The sequence below is a fragment of the Tenebrio molitor genome, chromosome 1 (assembly GCF_963966145.1).
Source record: "Tenebrio molitor chromosome 1, icTenMoli1.1, whole genome shotgun sequence".
Classification (NCBI taxonomy): domain Eukaryota; kingdom Metazoa; phylum Arthropoda; class Insecta; order Coleoptera; family Tenebrionidae; genus Tenebrio; species Tenebrio molitor.
This window is the reverse complement of record NC_091046.1, coordinates 413,639-435,147: the sequence shown is the minus strand read 5'-3', so window position 1 is coordinate 435,147 and position 21,509 is coordinate 413,639. Positions and strand designations below refer to the sequence as shown.

Below are 21,509 nucleotides of genomic sequence, written 5' to 3'. Positions count from 1 at the left end.
ATTGATCTTCGGCAGCGATAACGAGTCGATTATGTCATCATCGAGGTAAAAATCGAACCGGAGCGATGCAACATCAACATCAACACAAAACCTCCGTCTATCACTGCAATTACTGGATAATTAGTAATTACCTATGTTAATGCCATCTGTTGAAACGGAAAGAACATTTTAACAGCTTAATAACCAAAGACTCCCGTTGCACAACCCAGAAATTACTTCGTGGGACACTTAATTAATGCCTCCGAATCCCTCTTGGCAGATTCTTCTGTGTTCAGACAATGCCCCGTAAATATTTTATGAACAGAATTAACTTGAACGTGTTGTTTAAACAGTTTATACGCTTTTCTGATTAAGAGGAAGTGCATAATTTCCATTACATCATGCTCGCGTTTTGCATAGTTGTTTCTTATGCAGTCGGTTCATTTGGAAACCAGAATGAAAAATGAACTAAATAAATGAAAGATCTAAAGTAGATAAATTGATGCCCGCTCTATCACTTTTTCTTTTATAATCCAGGATGCTGCGTTATAAATGCCGCTTTTTACCATTTCTTTTTTAAATTAATGATGATTACAAAATGTGTCGATTTCCGTTCCCGAGACGGTGAAGATATGTCAGAAGTACGTTTCGCGATGAAATTTTACTGACTGCCTACTACGAGATTGAGAAAAGTAAGTTTTCACAAGAAACCAGAAGTTACTTGGTGCACGTTCAGTTTCAATTTGCATCGTTACGTTACTGTTACGTTCAGGTGTCGCCTTCCCAATTTTCTCTTTTAAATTACCCGAACAAAAAAAATTTTCACCACAACGTAAGCATTTCAGTTGTTTTTCAAACGACTCATAGTGGCAGTTAAAATTCTCCACGTGTAACAAACTAAGATAATTTTATACAATTATGCTTCAATTTCTGCTTTTCCTTATTACCTAATTAGAGTAGGTAAATAATAATGTTTAATACTATGTAAATATTGTAGAATTTATGGAAGTGTAACTGTTTTTTGGTCAATACGAGCAAGATAGAATTGAAGAGACCGCACCAAATTCTTGTACGAATTTGCGTTTGGTAGACATTCAAATCATGTCGTGGATATACTTCCATTAGCATAATTTTGCCAATGACACGAAAAGCGTTATGTAAAAGCTTCGAGTGTCGTTGACTCAATGACCTTCGATCGTGGAAGTCTTTTCGTGAATCTCGAGTGGGCTAGCCAATAAAAAATTGCATACATGGTTATAAATAAACTCGTTTTAAACATATAAATTAATAAGGAAAGAACGTTTCTAAATCCATCCTCCAACTATGAGAACATTCCATGCTCTGTGGCGTATGGCTGAGACTTGTCTGCATCCAAGAGATAAACATCTGATAAAGATTAACAATGAGTTTGTTGCACCGCAAAAATGAAAGCTCCCGGAGAAAGAAGAAAGATTTTCGTCGGTTAAATCTCAACGATAGGAAAAATTCACATCGGACCCTGAAGATTTTATAGCATTCCAACGATACACGTTTCGATACATCCTAGATCAGTTTCAGGACGAACAGATGGAATAGTATCAACATTCGGTTGTGCGGATGAATAATCGTGCAGCTTTGTCGATACTCCGGAAGAAAAAAATGGGACGTTTACTATCGATTACGCTGCAGGAGAAATAAAAATGACTTGGTACACTGGAGATGGGAGTTCTATCGACTCCTATAAAAAATACGTCTCCTCCAGGAGGAATAAAGCGAGAGATATTGGGAAAGCCCAACAGTCGGGGCGTGGTAGGAAGAGAAATTTCAGCCAAACAAAAACAAAAAAAAGGAAAGAGTTTGTTTTTCGTAATCGCAAACGATTGATCTTTCGTTATTTACCGAAATTCGTAAAATTACAAAAGCCACGAAAGATTGTTGTTTCATTTTCAATTCGGTCATCAATTTTCATAACCTGTAACGACCCTTCTACACGTCACTTTCGCGCAACAGACACTAATCGGTCCATCACACTCCAAGTAATGGGGCACAAGACAAGCAATTTGTGATATTATGGATTAATTCTTGGAAGCGACGGCATAGGTGTTTCCATTCGACCAAGATGGAGTGTAAATCTGTCGACGTAGTCGGTTCTGTTTTTAACATCTCACCTCTGTCCACACACGTCGCTAAAAGCTCCACCAACAATGGTAAATAAAGCGCCGGAGTACTATTAAAACATAATAAAACATGCGTCTTGCTCTTGATGAGCGGCAGTTTCCCGTGAGAGAACGGTGAATGTATGTATATGTGCAATTTAAGTACATAACTATCGACAGAACTGCATCTTGCATGGAAATGCCATCACGACGGTGGAATATGCGACCGGATCGATGTCGCGCTGGAGCAGGAAGTGTGAATTTAGTCGACCACTCGCTCGGAAATCGATAGTAAAAATGCATTTCTGGAAATACAGTACAAGATATTTTTCAATAACTCAAAGTAAAATTGTTAGTAAAGGAGAAATTGCTAAAATCAAATTGCCACTCGTTTTATTTACATCACGGCTACACAAAAAATCTGCTAATAACCGACACTTCAAAGACGTGGGTATTCTCTTACACCATCGCTTAACGAAGATCATTAACTTTTTCATCGGCGTCGCCATTAGTGGTAGACCACTGGCCGTATTGTTTTCCATATCATTTCCACTACTTTCGAAACGCTTGACCAAGCCATAAACCGCACCTTCTGCAGCACCATCTCATCCACACTGACACCTCTTGCAAAAACTGCATCAGCAATTTGTTTCTCAGTTTATTTTTGCTTTTTATTAAACGATCATTAATCGGTCTGTTCTGAAAAATCAGTTACAAATCAACCAGCCAGAAAATGACTAATTTCCTGGCTTTTCTCGACTATCTTAATTTTGTTAACGAAGTTTTACGTTTGGTAAATATCGCGCGTTCAAATGAAATCCTGGGCTGAGTAGGCGTTGGAAAAAGTAAACCGTTTAGAACAGTGTAAAGTTTGAATTTCCCGCCGTTTGTCACAAATGAGAAATGACATTTGTTTATGTTTAATCTGGACACAATTGAACATGTTTGTTTTCAGCAAAAGGTGCCCTTAGATATTTGCTTCCAGACAAGGAATCGTTAAGTTATCCTATTGTTAATTGCACAGAAAAAAATAGGAAAGATTTTTTGCTCTAAATTTTAGGTTAGCTGTCAAAATGCTCCAATTAATAATCTACGCTTTAAAAAAGCGCAACAATTGACGGTTTCCAACGCCTTTCCAACCCAGGATTACGTTTGAACGCGCGATAAAAATAATGACGATTTTTTTTATTCAAACGAGAAACATAAATATAAAGAACAACTTGTGTTGAATTAACTTTTTCTGTCCGTTATTGTTAATTTAGTCTCGTGTCGGTTGTGAATATGTATTTTGATGTCGAGAAATGTGCGGCACTGGTGATAGACAATTTAACACAATCGATTAATCCTCGCAATGAAAATCTTTTGATGCAGTTAATCTTTCACAACAATGACCAAAAAATTTCATCTCGGTTGTACAGTTATTTATTTCGAACAAAGGATGAATGGTTTGTTTGTAAATAAAAGAGAATGGAAAGTTTCTGGATAGAAGAACATAATGACGCCGACGATATAGTTTGGCGTAAAACTCACAATAGAATGGTTCTTGAGGATACTTTCTCCCAAATTAAGTGCGTTTATTCCCTCTTAGTATACCGAATGGACCAATTTCTTCTTACTTTTTGTATGATCGTATCAAAAAAAACTCTTTGTGCTAGCCAAAAAAAAATAAATAAATAAATAACTATGAAAGGCCAAAATAGCATCTTTCGCTTTTAATTTTAGAATTACACGGTAATTCTAAAATTTCGACTTGTGTTTCAGCCAACAAAAGGATTTATGTATCATGAGGTAAATTCACAATTACTCCTTGCATAACCCACTTTCCCCACTCTCCATTTAAACCGTTTCATTCTCTGCGCATTGGCACTTGTTGTAAAATCAAATTAGCTCGTGTGTACGCTTGCACCTTTTACCAAACAGGAAGCATTTGTCTTAAGGTTTTAGAAATTTCATAATTATCCATCGGTATTCTGAAGGAGCGTTGTCCAATTGACACTTCGGTCGAGAGAAGAAAACCCAGATGGCCACGAAGATCAGAGTGTTAATTAGATTAGAAAAAGCGTGTCTTCTTACAAATATTGACACTTTCGGCGGGGCCGTCGATCTTCCAAGGACATTTTTATTGATAACCGAGGAATACTTCGAGTGCAACGTATTGCACGGAACAGAATTCGGCAACGAATCGATTGGTTCTGGTTTAATGCCCTCGGAGCAATTGGGGATTGCTTCGAAGCCGAACGAGACAACGTGAAATTAAGAGAAAAAGATGAATAAGGTGCGATGAATGCAACGAGAGTTAAAAACGAAAGTGGAAAAGCCAACATTAAAGATGTTCGAGAAAAACTACAAAAAAGAGTTGAGAGTTTACATGTAGTACCTAACTAAAAAAAAAAGTAAAATCGTTATAGATGTGAATTTTTTGTGAAGTTTTTAAAAATTCAGTGACTGTAGCGCTAAAAAAAGTAACAAAATATTTACCTACTGTTTTTGCTGAGACTGTACGTATGTCAAATGCTAAGAGTGAGGTTATACTCCAGAACATGGAAAACATTGTTAAAAGATTATAATAAAGATTAAATTGCATTTCATTGTAGCAGTTAACCACCCACACTTTTTCTCTTGCGGAAAGCAATGTTCGTTTCTTTTGTGAACTCATTTTTCTTTCAATAAAATGTTCGAATTTATAACTTGTATAAATCCGAGTATAAATCACATTTGACGATTGGCGCCAGAACAAAAACTTAAATTCAAAAATCCCGAGAAGCGCGCCTAGTAATTTTAGCTGATACCAACCAAACGTCATTGTGACAATTTACATCTATAACGATTTTACTTTATTTCGCTATGATCTCGTCGAATGCAGCAAAAATGGAGTAATAAGGTGGTTGCTACTTTCAGTGGCAATTTCGTATTATGTAACACCAACACATAGACGGAGTCGGTTATAAGACAACCGGTATCGACCAAGTGAGCAATTATCTTCTTTGCAGAACCGAACCAGTTAATCTTTGGTGTTGTCAGGAACATGGACGGTTCCGTTATGAGCGTTTAGAAAAACTAATCTATCTGTCGTGTGTGACCCTAGTGGACCGTCGTCGGTTGACGAGGATCCGTCTTTCCGTGGTGGTTGAGGACATCTTGATCTTGGACTTGCCGGACATGACGTCGGTACTTCTATCCTATGATGATGCTATTTAGTTATAGAAACAGGTTTTTACATCATGGCCTTAGGCCGGCATCGATTCCAAACCGGCCAATGAACCGTCTTCCCCAAAAACAAGAGCTGCAGGCAATCGCACGGCTCTCACACGCTTCGGATAGGGGAGAGAGCATATTAGCATTTCTGTTACTCAATCTCTTGTTTATTTCAAGGACAGGGACATGGAGGTTGACGTTGTTGGAATTTTTCGTAAAATTACGACAAACAATCTTTCCAGCTTATTCCGGGTATTCTTCGTGATATAAAAAATACTTGTGAGAACGTGTGGTCTTCCTATAATTCTAATAGGAATTTTCCCAAAAAAAATCATTTTTTCTTTCACTTATTCTGTTTGTTTTCTTTTATCTTGTGGATGAGAGAATTGAAATTTGTTGAAATTTTGAAAACGTTCAAGGTTTTAAGAACCTGACACGAAAACTGGAAACGCCATTAAAATCTGACGTTGAAATCTCCAACATTCTCTCAGAAGAAACAGATAAACGAAATCGTTTAATGGACTGGCCCATGATTACAGAAAATTTACCGAAACACACGAATCCGCCGAAACATGTCCAATAGAAGAGGCAATTATCTCAGCTTTGATCCCTCTTACGTAATCATCCAAACGAGATAATAATTGTGCAATAAAATCAGACCGACTTGTTCTTTCTAAATCGGGACAATTGCAGCATTAACACCGGCGACTAATCATATATCTCAGTAAAACACCGTTGTTGAATCCGACACAACAAACATGATACAGATTAAATCGAACACACGATTCAGATTAATTACTCTTAACATTATCAGAGATATGGATCGAATTATTGTTTTGTAGAATTTTAACCGTCCACGCTGTAAAGCTTTATTTCTCTGGTCCTAACAGTAAACGTTTTGGAAAAGCCACGCCACCAAAATTCAGTTTGAAGAAATCGGCTTGTCGAGAAGATAAGTGCAACACAGCTCGGCCGCGATAAATTACCTCCGAAGGCATTTACGATGTTTAATTATAATTGATCCGAGTGAACTTTAGATTGGTGTAAATGTTAAAAGCGCAGATGAATATGCACGATTCGCGGTAAGTTCTCGTTAATTCGTGTAGGTATCGTTAAAGTCTCTCCGATGTGGAATTGCTTTTACACAGAAACTATCATCGCAAAGACTGCGGGTATTCTGTTATTAAATGTAGTTAAACCATGAGCCGGCATAAAATCAGACGGAATGGATTTGTACGAAGCGTTCCATTAATTCCTGTGGTGAATTAGCTCGTAATATCCAAACTCTTTGAGACACATTACGGCACCGAATACAGTTACAACAGGTACCAAGAGAGAAACAACCCATTTACGATAAATACGACTTGCTACAAAGTATTCCACAATTGAGCGCGCCATAAATTGTACTTAATTAATTAAAAATTATACGTGTCAGTTCTGTCACACCTCTTGTGTTTTCACTGTCTGAAACAGAACTAGGAATCTAAAATAGCCTTTCTTGAAGCTGGAACGGCTGAAGCGAGACAAGTTCTATTTTAATGTGAGTTGGTTTTCTCTTGTATCAACAAATAGAGTGCCGAACCTGAACCTACACATGACCACTTCATTTCATGACTGGACAATACGATGAACTCGTTTTAAAAATACTGACTTTCACCAGAAGAAACAAAAATTATTTTAATTCTTTAATCATATTGTTATTTTTTTTTATGTTATGTAGTGGGGATAATAATAGAGCAATGTAGGACTGTCAATAACAAAAACGGTTGAAATTTTAGTTGATGGAACGCAACAGATGTAATTTAATGAGCAATAACTTTAAATTTATGGTTACATAAAGTGCAGTCCGTTAAGTTAGATTTCAACAAAAAAATGGTACTTGCAATCTCCGAGCCTGCCTCACTTCTGTAAGTGTGCAAGCAAAGCACAGTTTTACAATTTTTGTTAAAATTACATAGGTAGGTAATTATTTTAAGATAAGAGATGCAAAATGAGGCTCGGAATGTATTTAAAAGAATCATTGTCATCTAAATTGCGACTATGATGTAGAAAGAGTTCACTTTTGCAGAAATAAAATGTTAAAGTTCAGTTTAGATTTACATTGGCGAGAAAAAGCGGTTCCCATAGTATTTTACAAAAGACTTTCTTGTTTTTCGACAAAACAAAGCAGCAGTCAGTTTGAAATTAGATTTTTTGATAAAACATCACGTAAATACCGCTACGAAAATTGCTTTGCATTCGTTCAGTTGTTTTTGTGCAGAATGTTATTCAGAAGAAAAAGAAGTGTGAAAATATTTTTATGTTTTCGACGTAAAACTGAAAAATCACAAGAAATCATCAACTCAGGTTCCACTTGTGCGATCTAACTGAGACGTTTCAAAAGAAATGTGAAGCGAATCTGGTCAGGTACTCGGGTCCAATGACTGCCAAATTTAATATTGATGCATCTTATGCAAACATCGTCCTGTTGTGAATTCACAAGAATAGATGATTCGGACAAGCGATAAAGCCCGGTGACCGTACGTTCGAAGCTTTTTCAACGGAAAGATTCTTTTTACTTGACATTGAACGCTGGTCGTCACTCGTGGTCAATGAAAAGTTTCGTCACACATTGCACTCCCCTAACCCTAAATAGTTGGCGTGATCGCTGGGTCCCCTAGAAAACCTGGGTGTGTGAATACCTTGTTTGACAGCGGGGGGCGAGAGCAACCCCTGACTGGGGGCGCTGGTCCCCGGCAAGGGGGTAAGTTTGAGCGGCGGCGGAGAGCTCGCCGACGTCGACCCCACCGATCCCGGGTCGCTGAAACCCTGAGTGTTGCTGTCGGTGTCGAAGAAACTCAAATTGAACTCCGATCCTGCATCGAAGGACACTTCCGGGGTGATCTTGTCCGGGGAGGGCACGCCGCCCCCGATCGACTGTTCAATCTTAAACACATCCATTACGTCACTCACATCCCCGACAGGTGGTTGGGGGCGCGCACGCGTCGCGACGCATCGCCACGTGATCTAGCACCAGGTCCATAGCAGCATCGTCGGCATCGCACTCGAGGTTGTATAATCCCGTACTACTAATGCTCGCTGCTGGGTTCCTCGGCAGGTAAGTGCCACGGAGAGAGAGGAGGGAAGCGGTGGCCATGCTACCGGCACTGGTTCATTGACCCACGCACGGGACGAGGAGGCGGGATGGGAGCGAGTGAGCCCAAATCACGATAAGAATGCAAATCTTGTTATCTTCGGCCGAGAGACGAGGCGGCAGCGCAAGAGGAGGAGCGAGCACCAGGTCCGAAACGAGCGTACTCAGGACGTCCGGATCTCGGTCCAACCTGGTGCACTCGACGAACAACACAACAGCAACAGAGCGACGCGCGGAATCGCACTCGACGACAACTTCTGTGGCAACAAAGAACACGAAAGCTGCAGATGATGAGCACTTCCAAATTGGAATCAGGAAATCGGCAACCGTCTTCGCAAGGATAGTTCATGAGAAGACTCGAAAAGACTGAACAAAAAAAAGTTGCAATTTACGAATCACAAACGGAGAATATCATTTCAAAAGTGTAGGAGTATCAGGCCCAAAATCTTCTTTCTAAGTTGGGTTACTTCTCGAAGAACAAACAGAACGACCATCGACATCTTGTTTGACAAATTTGTAAGAGAATTCGGTGCAACGAAGAGAACATGAGGTACAGAAGGTGATGACTTCTAAATTGGAATCAGGAAATCAGCAGCATTCGCATATGTTACAAGGATATTTAATAATAGACTCGAAACAAGTGAACTGAAAGAAGTAACAATTTGCAACGTTCATTGTCTCGATAAAGTTCAATCCGGGAAAAACTCTTTACTTTCTCCGAAATAAATTGCAAACTTTTTCAACTTGTTCGTGGAGCAATTAAACCCGAACAAAAAGGTCTACTCCGCTGGTCCGGAACAGATTCCGATTCGTCTAAAATTGAGGCCTTCCGCGTGGAGCACACCCCACGAACGAGGGATGCGTACTTTTTCAGCTGAACCTTCGCCGAATCCACCAATTGAAGAGATGAGGCAGCATGTACACGTGTGTAAAGCTCCTGCGAACCGGTTCTAGTCAAAGTTCATTCACACTCGGATGCGATCAGACTCCAACTCACCTCAGCTTCGTAAACACAACACACGGTAATTATCTTACGATTCGTATTTTAGCATCCAGCGACCAAACTTCGTCGGTAGCGTTAGGATGTTGCAAAAAAATCATCGACGGCAGGTGTCGGTTGATGGCCGCCATCACCGTCGGCGAAAAAGGCCAATGGCTCCGTGACGTAACGCTGAATATTCATGGTCGAGATTTCGATCATCGGTGGAAAACGCACCGGAGATATTCTGGTTGGTGTGTAGGTAAGGAAGGCACCTAGTGCCTCGACCGGTAATAGCTGGCAGCGCTGCCAGAGGCTCCGAAGAAAGAGGAATAACCGCGGACGTTCACCTCCGACGAGTGCCAGAGCATTCACAAAAAGAGAATCGTTCATGTGCTATCGAATCAGCAACATCACTAGGAAGCGCATTATTAGCGCGCACAGAGTAATTATAAATCGTGAGAAAAACCGATTCACGCCTTTTTGTTCTTGCGGCGGAGTTGGGGCTTCTCCCTTGACGTTGGCCACTTATAAATAGGATGCTGCACAATATCGTGTCATTTTGCCAAAGACACAAAACCTCAACAACGTCTTATCTCAGCTATAGATACTTTTTTCATCATCGCCTTTTTTACAATAATTACTATCAAAAGAGCTTCAAGTCGATAAGAACTACTGACACCTCTAAATACAATCATATTCAAATTCGAATAAATGATGACAATTTTTTTTTGTATCGGTGTGAAAACACTCGTCGGTCAGTGTACTTAAAAATTAATGTTGTTGAGAAATTACACAACGGAGTTCCGCTTGTGTTGACACAAACGAAGAACCCACCTGTGAACAATTCTCACAAAATATTGATTGAAGTCAGGCGATATTCAGAAATATGAATTTGTTTGAACTAGGTATTCGTAGTCGTTATCACCAACGGACGAATTCTGGTCAATTTTGTGGTAAACCTCGGTCCGTTGGTAAACGTCTCTCATTACCAAAAGTGTGTGAGTGAAAACTTCTATGATGCTCCTTACTGATTTAAAGTATATATATATATATATACCTACCTATATGTACCTACCTATTCTATAAAAAATATATCATTATGGGTGACTTGGAGGAATAAGGAGCAAGGCATAAATAATTAATATTATTTAAATCCAATGCTGTTTTTAAATAAACATCAAAAATCTGTATTTTTCAATAGAAACTGCTTTTAGAGTCCGCTTTTAGAGGTACACTCTGGCAAAATTTGTGAGGTTAGGTTTGGATGTTTAAGTTTTATTTTATTGAGGATGATATATTGAACACAACACAAGTTTTCATAGTAATACCAATACCCTGTATTACGATAATTTGTCCATTTTCCTCTTCACATTTTGCTGCACAAATTTTTCCAATAGATGAATTGTTGAAGCCAAATACACTGACCGGCACAAAAAACGACTCACTTCGCGACTCACTTTGAATTTTAAGTAATTCATTGTCTTAGAATTTTTTTTTGGTATGATGTTGTATTGGTAGGTGCTATTTAAGTTATTCTTTGCCAAAGAATATCCGACAAACAAAACATTAAACACAGGAAATAAGATTTTAATGAAAAATGATAAAAGTTATTTTTTTAGAAAAAAATGTTATGTTATAAAAAATTGTCAAAATTTGAACAGTATTTTGAATTAGTATCTCGTATTGTCAAATTAAAAATTTTAACACGTAAAACAACCGACAAAAACAACATGGAAGTAGCGCAAACTTTTCAATAATTTATTTAAACAAAACAATTCAGTTGCCATGGTGACCATAGCACTCCCGATTTTTGAAAATTATCACAATTTAAATATTATTAAAAAAAAAAAAGCACAAATATAATTTCAAGATTATTTATTAAAGAAATCATAATGAGTCGCTTTTTGTGCCGGTGAGTGTAGTTGAGAATTACGTATTAAATCCTACATTCATCTGTAAACTTACAATATTTGTCGTGTCTTTATCGTTTATAAAACTATACAGGGTGTTTCACGAGTGATAATGAGCGTGACGGAATAATAAATTCAACCCACAATACATTTTCAAAAAAAGCCGGACATTTTAATTTCAGTAGCCAGTTTTTTTCGGAAATATAGTGTGGGTTGCATTTTAAATTACGTTAGGCTCATTATCACTCGTCAAATATTCTGCATATACCGGGTGGGGCATCGTATACGCGCACGCGAGAAATCTCGACTTCTAATTAAATAATATTGGCGAAATTTTATATACCTGACTAATTATTGATAAGGTATATTTGAGAATTTTTAAAAAATTGTTTGTTTAATAAATAAGGCCGTAACAGTTTTATTAGTTTTCTGAAATTAACTGTTAATTTACCTAAAAAGTTTTTACACTAAATGAATCTGTATTTGTTAGCCCATCAAACCCTGGTGGCACAATTACAAATTTTGACTTGGTTAGCTAAATAATTCGCTTTTTTATTTAAACGTAAGCCAGACGGGTGATTTACGGCACAATGGTATAATTTCCCAACAAAGGTATAGCCGACCGTTTTAAACCTTTTTGCCATAAAATTGACAATTTCCATTGTCACCTAAATTTACGACAGCACAAGTAGCAGGTCATAAATAAAAATGATTTTGAAAGTTGAAATGTAAAACTGCGTTTAATTCAAAATCTAATTGGTATTTTTTCCGTAGATTTCGTAAATAATTATAGGAAGTGAATCTGGATAGGTTAGTATAAAAATCAGAATTTGACTTTTTGGTTGAAATTTACATTTTAATTTTTTTGGCTTTGTTTGTAAGTGAAAAATTATCAAAAAATTATGAAATGTACCTTACCAATAGCCAGGTAAGTCTGGAAAATTTCGGCAATTTTATTTAATTAGAAGTCGCGATTTCTCGCGTGCGCGTATACGATGCCCCACCCAGTACAGTTCCTCCTGCAGCTCTGCACTGAGGTCAGTCAGGTCACAACACAACGTACAATGAAAATTTAAAATTGACACGTGACACACAGTTGATTTTCGCTCGCTCTGCTAAAAAACTCGACTCCCTTGATTTTAGCTTGCCGTGTCGCTGATCTGCGAACGATTTTCGCTTGTGCTGCGAACGATTTTACCGTGTCGCATGAAACTAATTCACTGCCTGGGAATAAAATGTATGTGGCGCGCCTAAAGAAGTTTTCACTTCAAAAAGAATTTATGAATCAAGCAGCGGCTCCGTGTTCCTTCAAATTTACTAAATTTTAAGAAACTGTTCGATCGATTGTTGTTACTTATTATGCTCATTAAATTTTTTGCAAGATTTAAGACCTTAGTATTTATTGTTTTTCTTAGATGTATTCAGATCATTAGATTCCCTTGGAATTCTCTTAATCATAGTGGTTGCAGACAATTAGTTATTGTTAGTAACACAAAAAACAATATCCATCAACAAAACATAACCGCAAACGTTATTTTTCATGTTCGTTGTCTGACGTAACTGTAAACAAATCAATTACAATAAATCTTAGACTTTGAAACAGATTCGGGATTGGCTCAATTCAACAATGCAATTAAAAAATCAAACAACATGAATTAACTAAACATAACAAAATTTCGATATTTTATTATTGTCGCTATTAACATTTCAATTGGTTTAGGTGCAAAGAAATTTCAGTCTATCCCTCCTTTCAACCAGATTTTAATAAATAATAAGCAAACGTTACGAGTTAAGTCAAGTCTTATACAAGAATAAGAAATTACGCTTATTGATTTATTTGTTTGTTATTTTATTGGGGTCGCCAATGCGTAATCTAATAAAGCAACAGGAAGTCTTGTGCACAAAAGTGTGGACAATTCGAATTTAAATTAATAGAAAGTTTTACGTATAATGAGAAATTAATTTTTGCAATTGCCTGATTGTCCAGTAAAAACCGAAGAGAGCAAATGGTTCTAACGAATTTATTATTTATTGGTGGAAATGTTGCCTTACATGACAAATATTAATTGTACAAATAATTATTGTTCCATGATATTATCGTATGTCTGGTTGTTATCTTTGTTTTCAGTTATGTTATCGTTGTAATTTAATATTTTATTAGAGGTTGAGTGTGTACGTTGAAAAAAAAGCTTTATGCTTTCCGTTTCAGGTTTTTTTTGCTTAGTGACAGTGAATAATGGTAAAATTTCAGGGTAGTTGATGTGTACAGATTTAATTAGTTAAAAAATCCAAACGCAAGAATAGCTTCTCGTTCTTAAATCTAATTTTGATCAGTAGTTTCTAAACGCGATAGTTCTTGCCGTTAACAGTAGCACTGCCGAAATTATTTTTTTTGTTCACTGATTCGATAATTGGAGCTTTTTAGTTAAACACCACTTTTAATTTTTGTCTTGGTGGATCTGTTTTTTACGTCGTTTAATATTTCTTGTCGAATGGGACCGGTCGACTTATGTATTCATGATGTCTCTCTTCCAATAAAAATGTATTAAATTGTTTTAAATAAATTATGTCCTTTCGCAAGAAGACTTGTTCCCGAATTAAACAAACATGGGCGCGACAATACAAAAAAACTTGTCTTCTCAGATTTATTAATTTATAGGCGGATGTAATTATAGCGGCTTCAGCAAGAATTCGAGGATTTAATAGCGCTTAACTGTGAAGAAAATCTTCAAAAAGAGTGTTTTATTAGAAGTTGTTTTAATTAAACAAAACACTATCGCTCGCCACACTGTACTGAAGGTTTAAAACTGTAATTTGTAATTTAGATATAAATTGTAGAAATTTGTTATGCAATAGAATAGAGCAATAACGTGTATGCTTGATACATTAACACTTGAATTAATAATGGATGAAATTACTAGAGACGACTATGTAAGGAAATAAAATATGTCAGAGGTAAAGTCGTTCGGGAAATTTACAACTGACGACAGTAAATTCCTGAATTATCTGAGTAATTCGTGAATGAAAAATTTTAAACATTTTTCAAGACGGATCGAGCGGAATTCCAAGATCTCAATTTTTGATGCAGAGCTTAATTTACGAACGTCCTGTATGTCTTCGAAAGAATGTTTCAAATTCCACGCTAATGACAGGACTATACAGTTTTGATGCGGACTATTTCCTGTCCACTTGGACCGTTAATTACGTAAAATTAAAACCGATTCATACCATTCTAATTAGTGGTAATCGAAGAAAGCTAATCGTTTAACATCTCACGTTTTCCAAAATTATTTGCGTCGTTGCGAATCAAACAAACAAAAACCAATGGAGGAGACCCACCTCTGTTCCTGAGTGCTATAGAACTCGGACTGGACGCCTCCAGGGGACTGGCAGGATTCGAAGTCGGTTCTTGTTTGACACTGTAAACGAGAAAATGATCTGTTTAGAAAACATCACGAATTTGATAAATTGCTGCTGCAAAAATTACAATTAATTTCCTCTCGGACAAGTTATTTTTATTAGCGCTCCTGGGCATCTGTAATTATCCAAATTATACCGTTACTAAATTCCAACATCTCTAAACGTGTCAGGGCGAATGGCGATTCGAAATTTATAATAGACGTCGTAAAGGGTGGTTGTTTTAGCGTCTTTGAAATTGAATTTGTTGAAGTGTGAGTGTCTAAGCAAGAGGAATTCTCAACAATATGCTAATAGTATGTTTTTAAATGGAATCCTCTTATACCGGTTAAGAGGAACAAAAAGCTACCGGTTTCACCTCGTCAGAGCAATAAACAACGCAACTGTAATGCACACATTTGATATTGTCAATTAAATACATATTTTCAACCCAATAACTACTTCATGAAAATCAAAATGGAACGTTCGATATATCGTTTTTTTCTTCTCCAAAATTTAGAGCACCTGAGTGTTATTTATATTTTTTTCACAGCGAGAAAAATAATGTATGATGCGAATGAAGTCGAGCAAAACGTTGGAGGAGTAAAAAAGTTAGCGATTGGATCTCTCTTTTTCGTGATCATCCTTTCGACTATTCTTTGAGAATTCGGAAAATTAAAATCGTTGTTTCTGACACCTCAACGAATGAATGCGACATCCTCATAAACGTTTGAGTCGTTCTACGTGATCAAAAGGAGCATGGCTTCAATTAGACACGATAATTTAATTTTACAACTGACGAAAACGTTTTTCAGTTTGTGCTTAGTGTAAAGAATGTGGCCAGATCCTAAACATTACCTACTCCCTTTTACTGTCGTGAAGTGATTTTCATTAGGGCCGCACTACATCGCCGAAACTTATTTCTCCTACGTCAGAATGGATGTACTCGTATGTATTCTCGACTCGTTAGTTACGTCGCTTGTTATTCGACAAGTTTAAATAAGAAAATTAACCACAATGAATGTTAATTAGATGTACAGCTGTCTGCGGTACCATTATTGATTAACAAAATTAATTTTTATAATCCATTAACATTAACATAAAAATATTAATGCAGCGAGAATATGTGGTAATAAAATTACGGATTTTTGAAGCGCCCAAAAGCTTGGTAGTGCGCCGCTCTTTTTGATTGGTTTTAATTATCAATCAATAATTCAAAGGAAATCAGGAATTCTATAATTGAAAACGATGCCAGTAGTACTCTTTCCAGCATTTATTTTAATTGTTTATTCAGAAAGAAAACGTTGCATGTGAAGACTTAATTAGCACAGCTAATGTGCGAAAAGCTACATTGTGGCTAGTCAGGTTCACACGATTACAAATAAGACACTTTTAATTTTAATGGGTTTGTTTTCTGTTCCATACATTTGCACATCAGTTTGATGTCCCCATGAAGTTTAAGATTTAAAAATTATCTTAAAACTAATTTCAAACCCTCAAGACCAGCTACGCTTAAATTTACAATACAGTCTTAAAGAAAATTGAAAATATTTTATTATGGCACATGAAATTTTTTAAATAAAACAAATATGTACTTGTAAAAATTATACGGTTTAAGTATCTTCTGATGAACTATAGAGGAATGTAAAGTCAATTTAAATTCAAATGTCTAATCGAAAATATGATATTATCACGTCATTAGATATTATTTCATAACATTTGTTGCGTTGGACTAAGACGGGACTAATGAAAACGTATTTCTTGTACAAGGTAATAAATCTACGGCACTAAACATTTTAAGCACGCTGTAAAATAGTGTAAAAGCTCACTGGAACAAGTCCGTATAAACTAAAGAGCCATTCAGGTACACCATGAAGAGTATTTAAAATTATTTACGATTAGATCTATTATAATGCAACACTTTGGATGTTCTCTATGCAAAATGTTTTGGATTTTGCTCTGCTTTGCTTTTCCTGTCAAATCAATAAGATCGAAATTTTGTAGTTTCAAAAAAGATATATATTCGATTATAATCAATATGGTACACAATGATTGGAAAAAATTTATTGTTGAAAAATTAAAGTACATATCATTATACTTCTCATGTGAGATCAAAAAAACTGTAGTCAAAACGGTCCGTCCTTGTGCTTAGTGTTAATGCGCAAGGATAAACCAATTTCCTGCATATTTCATAAGCAATAGGGAGAAAATTGTCGGAGGCCTTGCCGTTAAAAAATGTGTCCATGAATAATTGAGGAGCGTCTAATAACTGCACCAGGTAGAAAAATGGGTCACGGGGGTACGAGTCCGCCCCTCCCCCGAAGCATCGTCGGAGACACTGCACCCTCACACACGCATAGCACAAACACACGAATCGATCAAGCCGTACCTGGTGAAGGTGGAATCTGCATTTCCCGGCGAGCTCGGTGTCGAGCTGGAGGGCTCCATGGCTGACCAGGGGGCTGCTCACACTGCATTCTCACCCTGATGCCATCGTCACTCGCGCGCTCTACTGCCAAGGTGAACCGGATCGCGGCGAGCCTCAACGGGGCTGCATTTTAGGGGTTGTTCGACGAGTTGCTATTCGATATTTGTGCCGGTGCCTGCCTTTGCCGGTGCTGTGCGCATGTCGGAGCTTCGCTTCATTCGTGGGGTGTTTTGCTCGTGTTGTGATGCGTTCACAGAGGATATACGATTTTTTTTTCAGCCGCTTGACGAACTCCGGCTGTCTAGATGTCGGATTTTATGAATGACATAACTAAGCGTAATGAGGGATGATGAGTGGTGCATGTTGCGATGCTAGAATAGCATGTCGCGAGAGGGTTGTACCGATGAAGAGATCAGTACGAGTCGCAGGGACCGATCGTACTCCCTCATAAAAATATACGAAATAAAAACATATTTGCAGAACAGTCTATTTGTTTTTAAATTTTAATTGAGTTCGTTTCTGGTTGTGCTTGAATAAAAATGGGTATCTGAACTCTAGCTACAATTAAAAATGTTTAGGTGTGGCATGATACAATATAAATAAATATTAAATAACAACATACCTATTTCAAGACTTTTTGAAAAATTTTAATCAAGTTTTAACTCAAAAAAAAAGTATATACATAAAATATCTATTATACGTTCATGTGTTCAGTTAACGCAAAAAGAAATAGAATCAATTAGCAATTACCTCTAATTATTTCCCTTCAAAAATCTATTCTTATCTGTATTTTTTTTTAATCAACAAAACGAATGTTATAAAGCGTAAAGATTACGAAATGTAATGTAGGCAACCAGTTATACAGGTTATTGGCAATAAACGGTTATTGTGAAAATTCGTATAGATTTAGCGTGAACTTATTCACTTTATCGTATCATTAACGATTATGATCACTTTATGTTGCACATTTATTGATAATTTTGAAGACCATAATATTCGAATAACTCAAGCTTCCTTAGTTACTTATAATACATTAGTCACTCATAATAATACATTACATTAGTTACGCGCTCGTTGCTCGTAATATGTTAGATACAATGATACGATAAAGCTTTGAATATGACTCGAATGTTAGCGATTTAAACCATCTCGGACATTGCTATGAGGATGACTCGGTTAGCGCCTCGTCACCTCACAACGTCCTCGATATTACAAATCGCATAATATTCTCGTTATATTAATAGCAATAATTAACCACATTAACTTGCAAAATGTTCTTTACTTAACGTCAGGTACAATCTCAAATAAAAATACAATCTAATATATTGAAAAAACAACACAATACAGTTTAAAATATAGAGAAATATTGAAACATTATGTACCATAAAATTACAATTTTTTTATTTCAGATCAAGATGAGTTGAACTGTGAGAGTGTATTGTCTGATCCGAAATAAAAGTAAAATTGTAATTTAATGGTAATACATATAAATATTTTAACAAGCGTCATCACTTTCATTTACGTAGTCCGTTCTCTCTTGCCTGTACGACATCAGTTCAGTCTCCAGCTCACAACACTTTTCCTTCAAAAGCATATATTCGTTTTCCAATAACTGATACTTTTCTTTTAGTTCTCTAAAGTCTCGAACCCCTTCGTTCAATGTGTCGTTCAAAACTTGGAGTTTTTTCTTATTAGAAGCACTGTCATCTGACTCTTCATCTGAACTCGAAATTTCTATTACGTTGCTCTTTTGTTCCGACTCCTTCAACAACTGTTCATACTTCCTGCTCATATTTCGCAATTTCTGCTCATATCGCACCCGCACATAGTCCTTTGCGTCTTCGATTCTCTTTTTCGTGTGCACTTCCACTTCTTCCATCAACTTTTCATACCCTTGTATCACATAATCTCTGTTTATTTTTTCGGTTACTTCAAACTCATTCCGTTGTTGTTCTAATTCGTTCTGCAGGAACAAAACGGCGTTCCGTAGCTGCTCGACGTTACCATCATCTTCTTCTGATGGTGCATCGTTTCCTTTCTCCACTAATTGAGAGAATCGGTTTTTCTTTTTTCGCGGTTCCAGTTTACGTTCGATGGATATTTCTTTGGCGACAGCTGAAAAGTTCAAAACGTGCTGCGACTCGTCGAACATTTCCCTTGAAGGGCTTATGTTAACTATCATCGCAATGTCTTCATATCCACCCAGTGCTCTTTGAAAGAGTTGCGTTAATTTAGACTCTCTGAACGGTACCATTTTGTTATCGTCTTGTTTTTGCAAGTTGCGAACGGCGGAAATGCAGCGACCCAACACTAGGAGGGAACTGTTGATGCTGTTGGATTCTTTGAGTCGATCACCTGCGTTCAACGTCTTCTTGGAGCGTTCAGAGCCCGCCAAATCGCAAAAATTAAAAGTACTAACGAAACTACCACCGTCCAGGTTCGACACTTGCACCAGTTTTATGGTGAAGATAGAATGAGAACGGCTGGAATGGGAGTTGAGCCGAGTAGGGGCGTAGTTCAGATTGTGAATACCATGTTGAAGGATTTGGTAGGCTTCTTGTCCGGACGATACGCTTACGTTGCATAAATTCTTGATATAGGCTTGCCCATTTGACATGCCTAAACGCAATCTGGGCCGCTGTTTGCCTCTAGGCGGATCGAATTGTAGCAGATCGAAGATTTGTTCATTGTATATTTCTGCAAACGAGACCCACACTGCTATGGAAATATTCGAGTGATCTTCCAGTTGGGCCACGGGTTCGTTACTCAATCTTTGTTGCATAGCTCTGTAAACAGTCATTTAGCAGGGGCGTAGAAATTATCTTTGACTAATATTACGAGTATGTTTTGACGTGTTGTATTTTATCCACCGAGGAAGAAGAGGCATTGAGAAGACTTTCGCACAGTAGTTTCTCTTTCCTGCAGTCCGAGTCGCTCAGTATCGTCACCTCTCCAGTAGGCAGCGGTTTGGCAAATGGATCTTTTGAGATTTGCGGGAGTGTGCGGAAAAGATACTCGAGAGATCTTGGAACCACGCCGGGTTCTTGGTCGGTACCGATCACCGTGAATGTTTTACCTGAGTTTTGTTGAATTATTAAGAAATCACGATCGGCAATTATTGATTCTTACCAGATCCTGAAGCGCCGTACGTTAACAGTGTAGAGGTCTGTCCGTTGATAAAGTCCAAAATTTTTGGTTTCACTACGTCATCGAAAATGCCCTTTTGTGTGGTTCCAGGTCCAAATATTTTAGTGAATGTATAGGTTTTAAGCATCGAATCGCCCTCTTTTACGTTACGAAGGAAATTCGAACCGGGAGGAACTTTAGAAGTAAGCTTGTCGCCTTCAACTTCGTATAAATCATTAAAATCATAACCGTTTTTGATGCGAAGAAAGACACGAATGTTGTGGTCCTAAAAATTCGAAAAAAACATGTGATCGACAATTGCTTTAGTTCATAATATTTGACTGATTTCTTGTCATACATTTTGAAATTAAAATAGACCGAATTTTCACAAAGTCTAGGATCCAAAACAGGATACAAAGACTCCCCCCGAAAACCAATTTTTTAATAATTTTCCATTGATTGCATAATACAGAATAACGGAACGACAAACAAGAGCAATGGAAGAACCAGGGATTCAATTAGAAATGTGAAATGAATCGTTAAATGCTTCTTGCGATGCTTGCTTTATTCTTGACAACTGATATAATTGTCCCAAAGCTGCAGCGATGTTATGGCAGGGTACCATTGTATAAACGTTAACGACACCGACAATAGGTTTAAACCACAGCTACAACCCCCAATCGTAAATTCATTCAAGTAGGTACTAGCCTGTAAACTGACAGGTACAGAACGAAAGTGATGATTGTCAGGGGTCTTCTTAATAGACGTAATAAGAACTATTACTCTGCCATAAAATCGCTGCAGTTCTGGGACAACTATAGACCAAATTACGTTAGTTTAAAATGTCAATTTTAATCAACCACAAACGCTTACAGTGTAAAAAATCAAGGAACAATTGGAGTATTTATCTAAAACGAGGAGGTAAATTGAGGAATTGTAACTTTCTTACTTGTTCTTGTTGGTGGTTGTCATTGCAAAACTCTTCAATTAAATTAGTTCTAACTTCCGAAAGATGAGGTCGGTTAAACGTTAATATACTTGGATCGCGAGCTCTCAAATAGGAAATGTTCCTGTCCATCACGTTATTACCTTCCATTTCACTAAACTTGGTCAAAACTCTGGTCAAAAATTTAAAAGGTGCGTAACGGACAAATCTAACATTTAAATGAACTGTCACGCAGGCGCCAGGCGCAGTACACAAGGTTGCGTAAAAACTCCAAGGCGA

The 21,509-nt window shown here is 37.2% G+C and overlaps 2 protein-coding genes across 5 annotated transcripts in view; both read right to left on the bottom strand.

Annotated features, from left to right (window-relative positions):
• Positions 1 to 17,349, bottom strand: part of Eip78C (Ecdysone-induced protein 78C) — a 37,398-nt gene extending 20,049 nt beyond the window's left edge. The window contains exons 1-2 of one of the 3 annotated variants that reach the window (XM_069056321.1): positions 17,120 to 17,349; positions 14,674 to 14,753 (exon numbers count right to left, since the gene is read on the bottom strand). In XM_069056321.1, the coding sequence (XP_068912422.1) occupies positions 14,674 to 14,753; positions 17,120 to 17,178 (139 nt within the window). In that variant the 5' untranslated portion in view covers positions 17,179 to 17,349. Of the gene's footprint in view, positions 1 to 7,990; positions 8,651 to 14,673; positions 14,754 to 17,119 lie in introns of those variants that run through there. The other 2 variants (XM_069056327.1, XM_069056316.1) reach the window with 2 other exon arrangements.
• A 1,068-nt stretch (positions 17,350 to 18,417) lies between these two features.
• On the bottom strand, positions 18,418 to 21,509 carry LOC138133412 (kinesin-like protein subito). Of its 2 annotated transcripts, none has more exons than XM_069051323.1 (4): positions 21,374 to 21,509; positions 20,288 to 20,570; positions 19,997 to 20,234; positions 18,418 to 19,944 (listed from the first exon to the last, which is right to left on the bottom strand). In XM_069051323.1, the coding sequence occupies exons 2-4, from the start codon at positions 20,430 to 20,432 to the stop codon at positions 18,654 to 18,656; spliced, it is 1,674 nt and encodes a 557-aa protein (XP_068907424.1). In that variant the 5' UTR covers positions 20,433 to 20,570; positions 21,374 to 21,509; the 3' UTR covers positions 18,418 to 18,653. The 2 variants fall into 2 exon arrangements, with proteins under 2 accessions (XP_068907424.1, XP_068907432.1); XM_069051331.1 differs by having other exon boundaries at positions 21,234 to 21,492.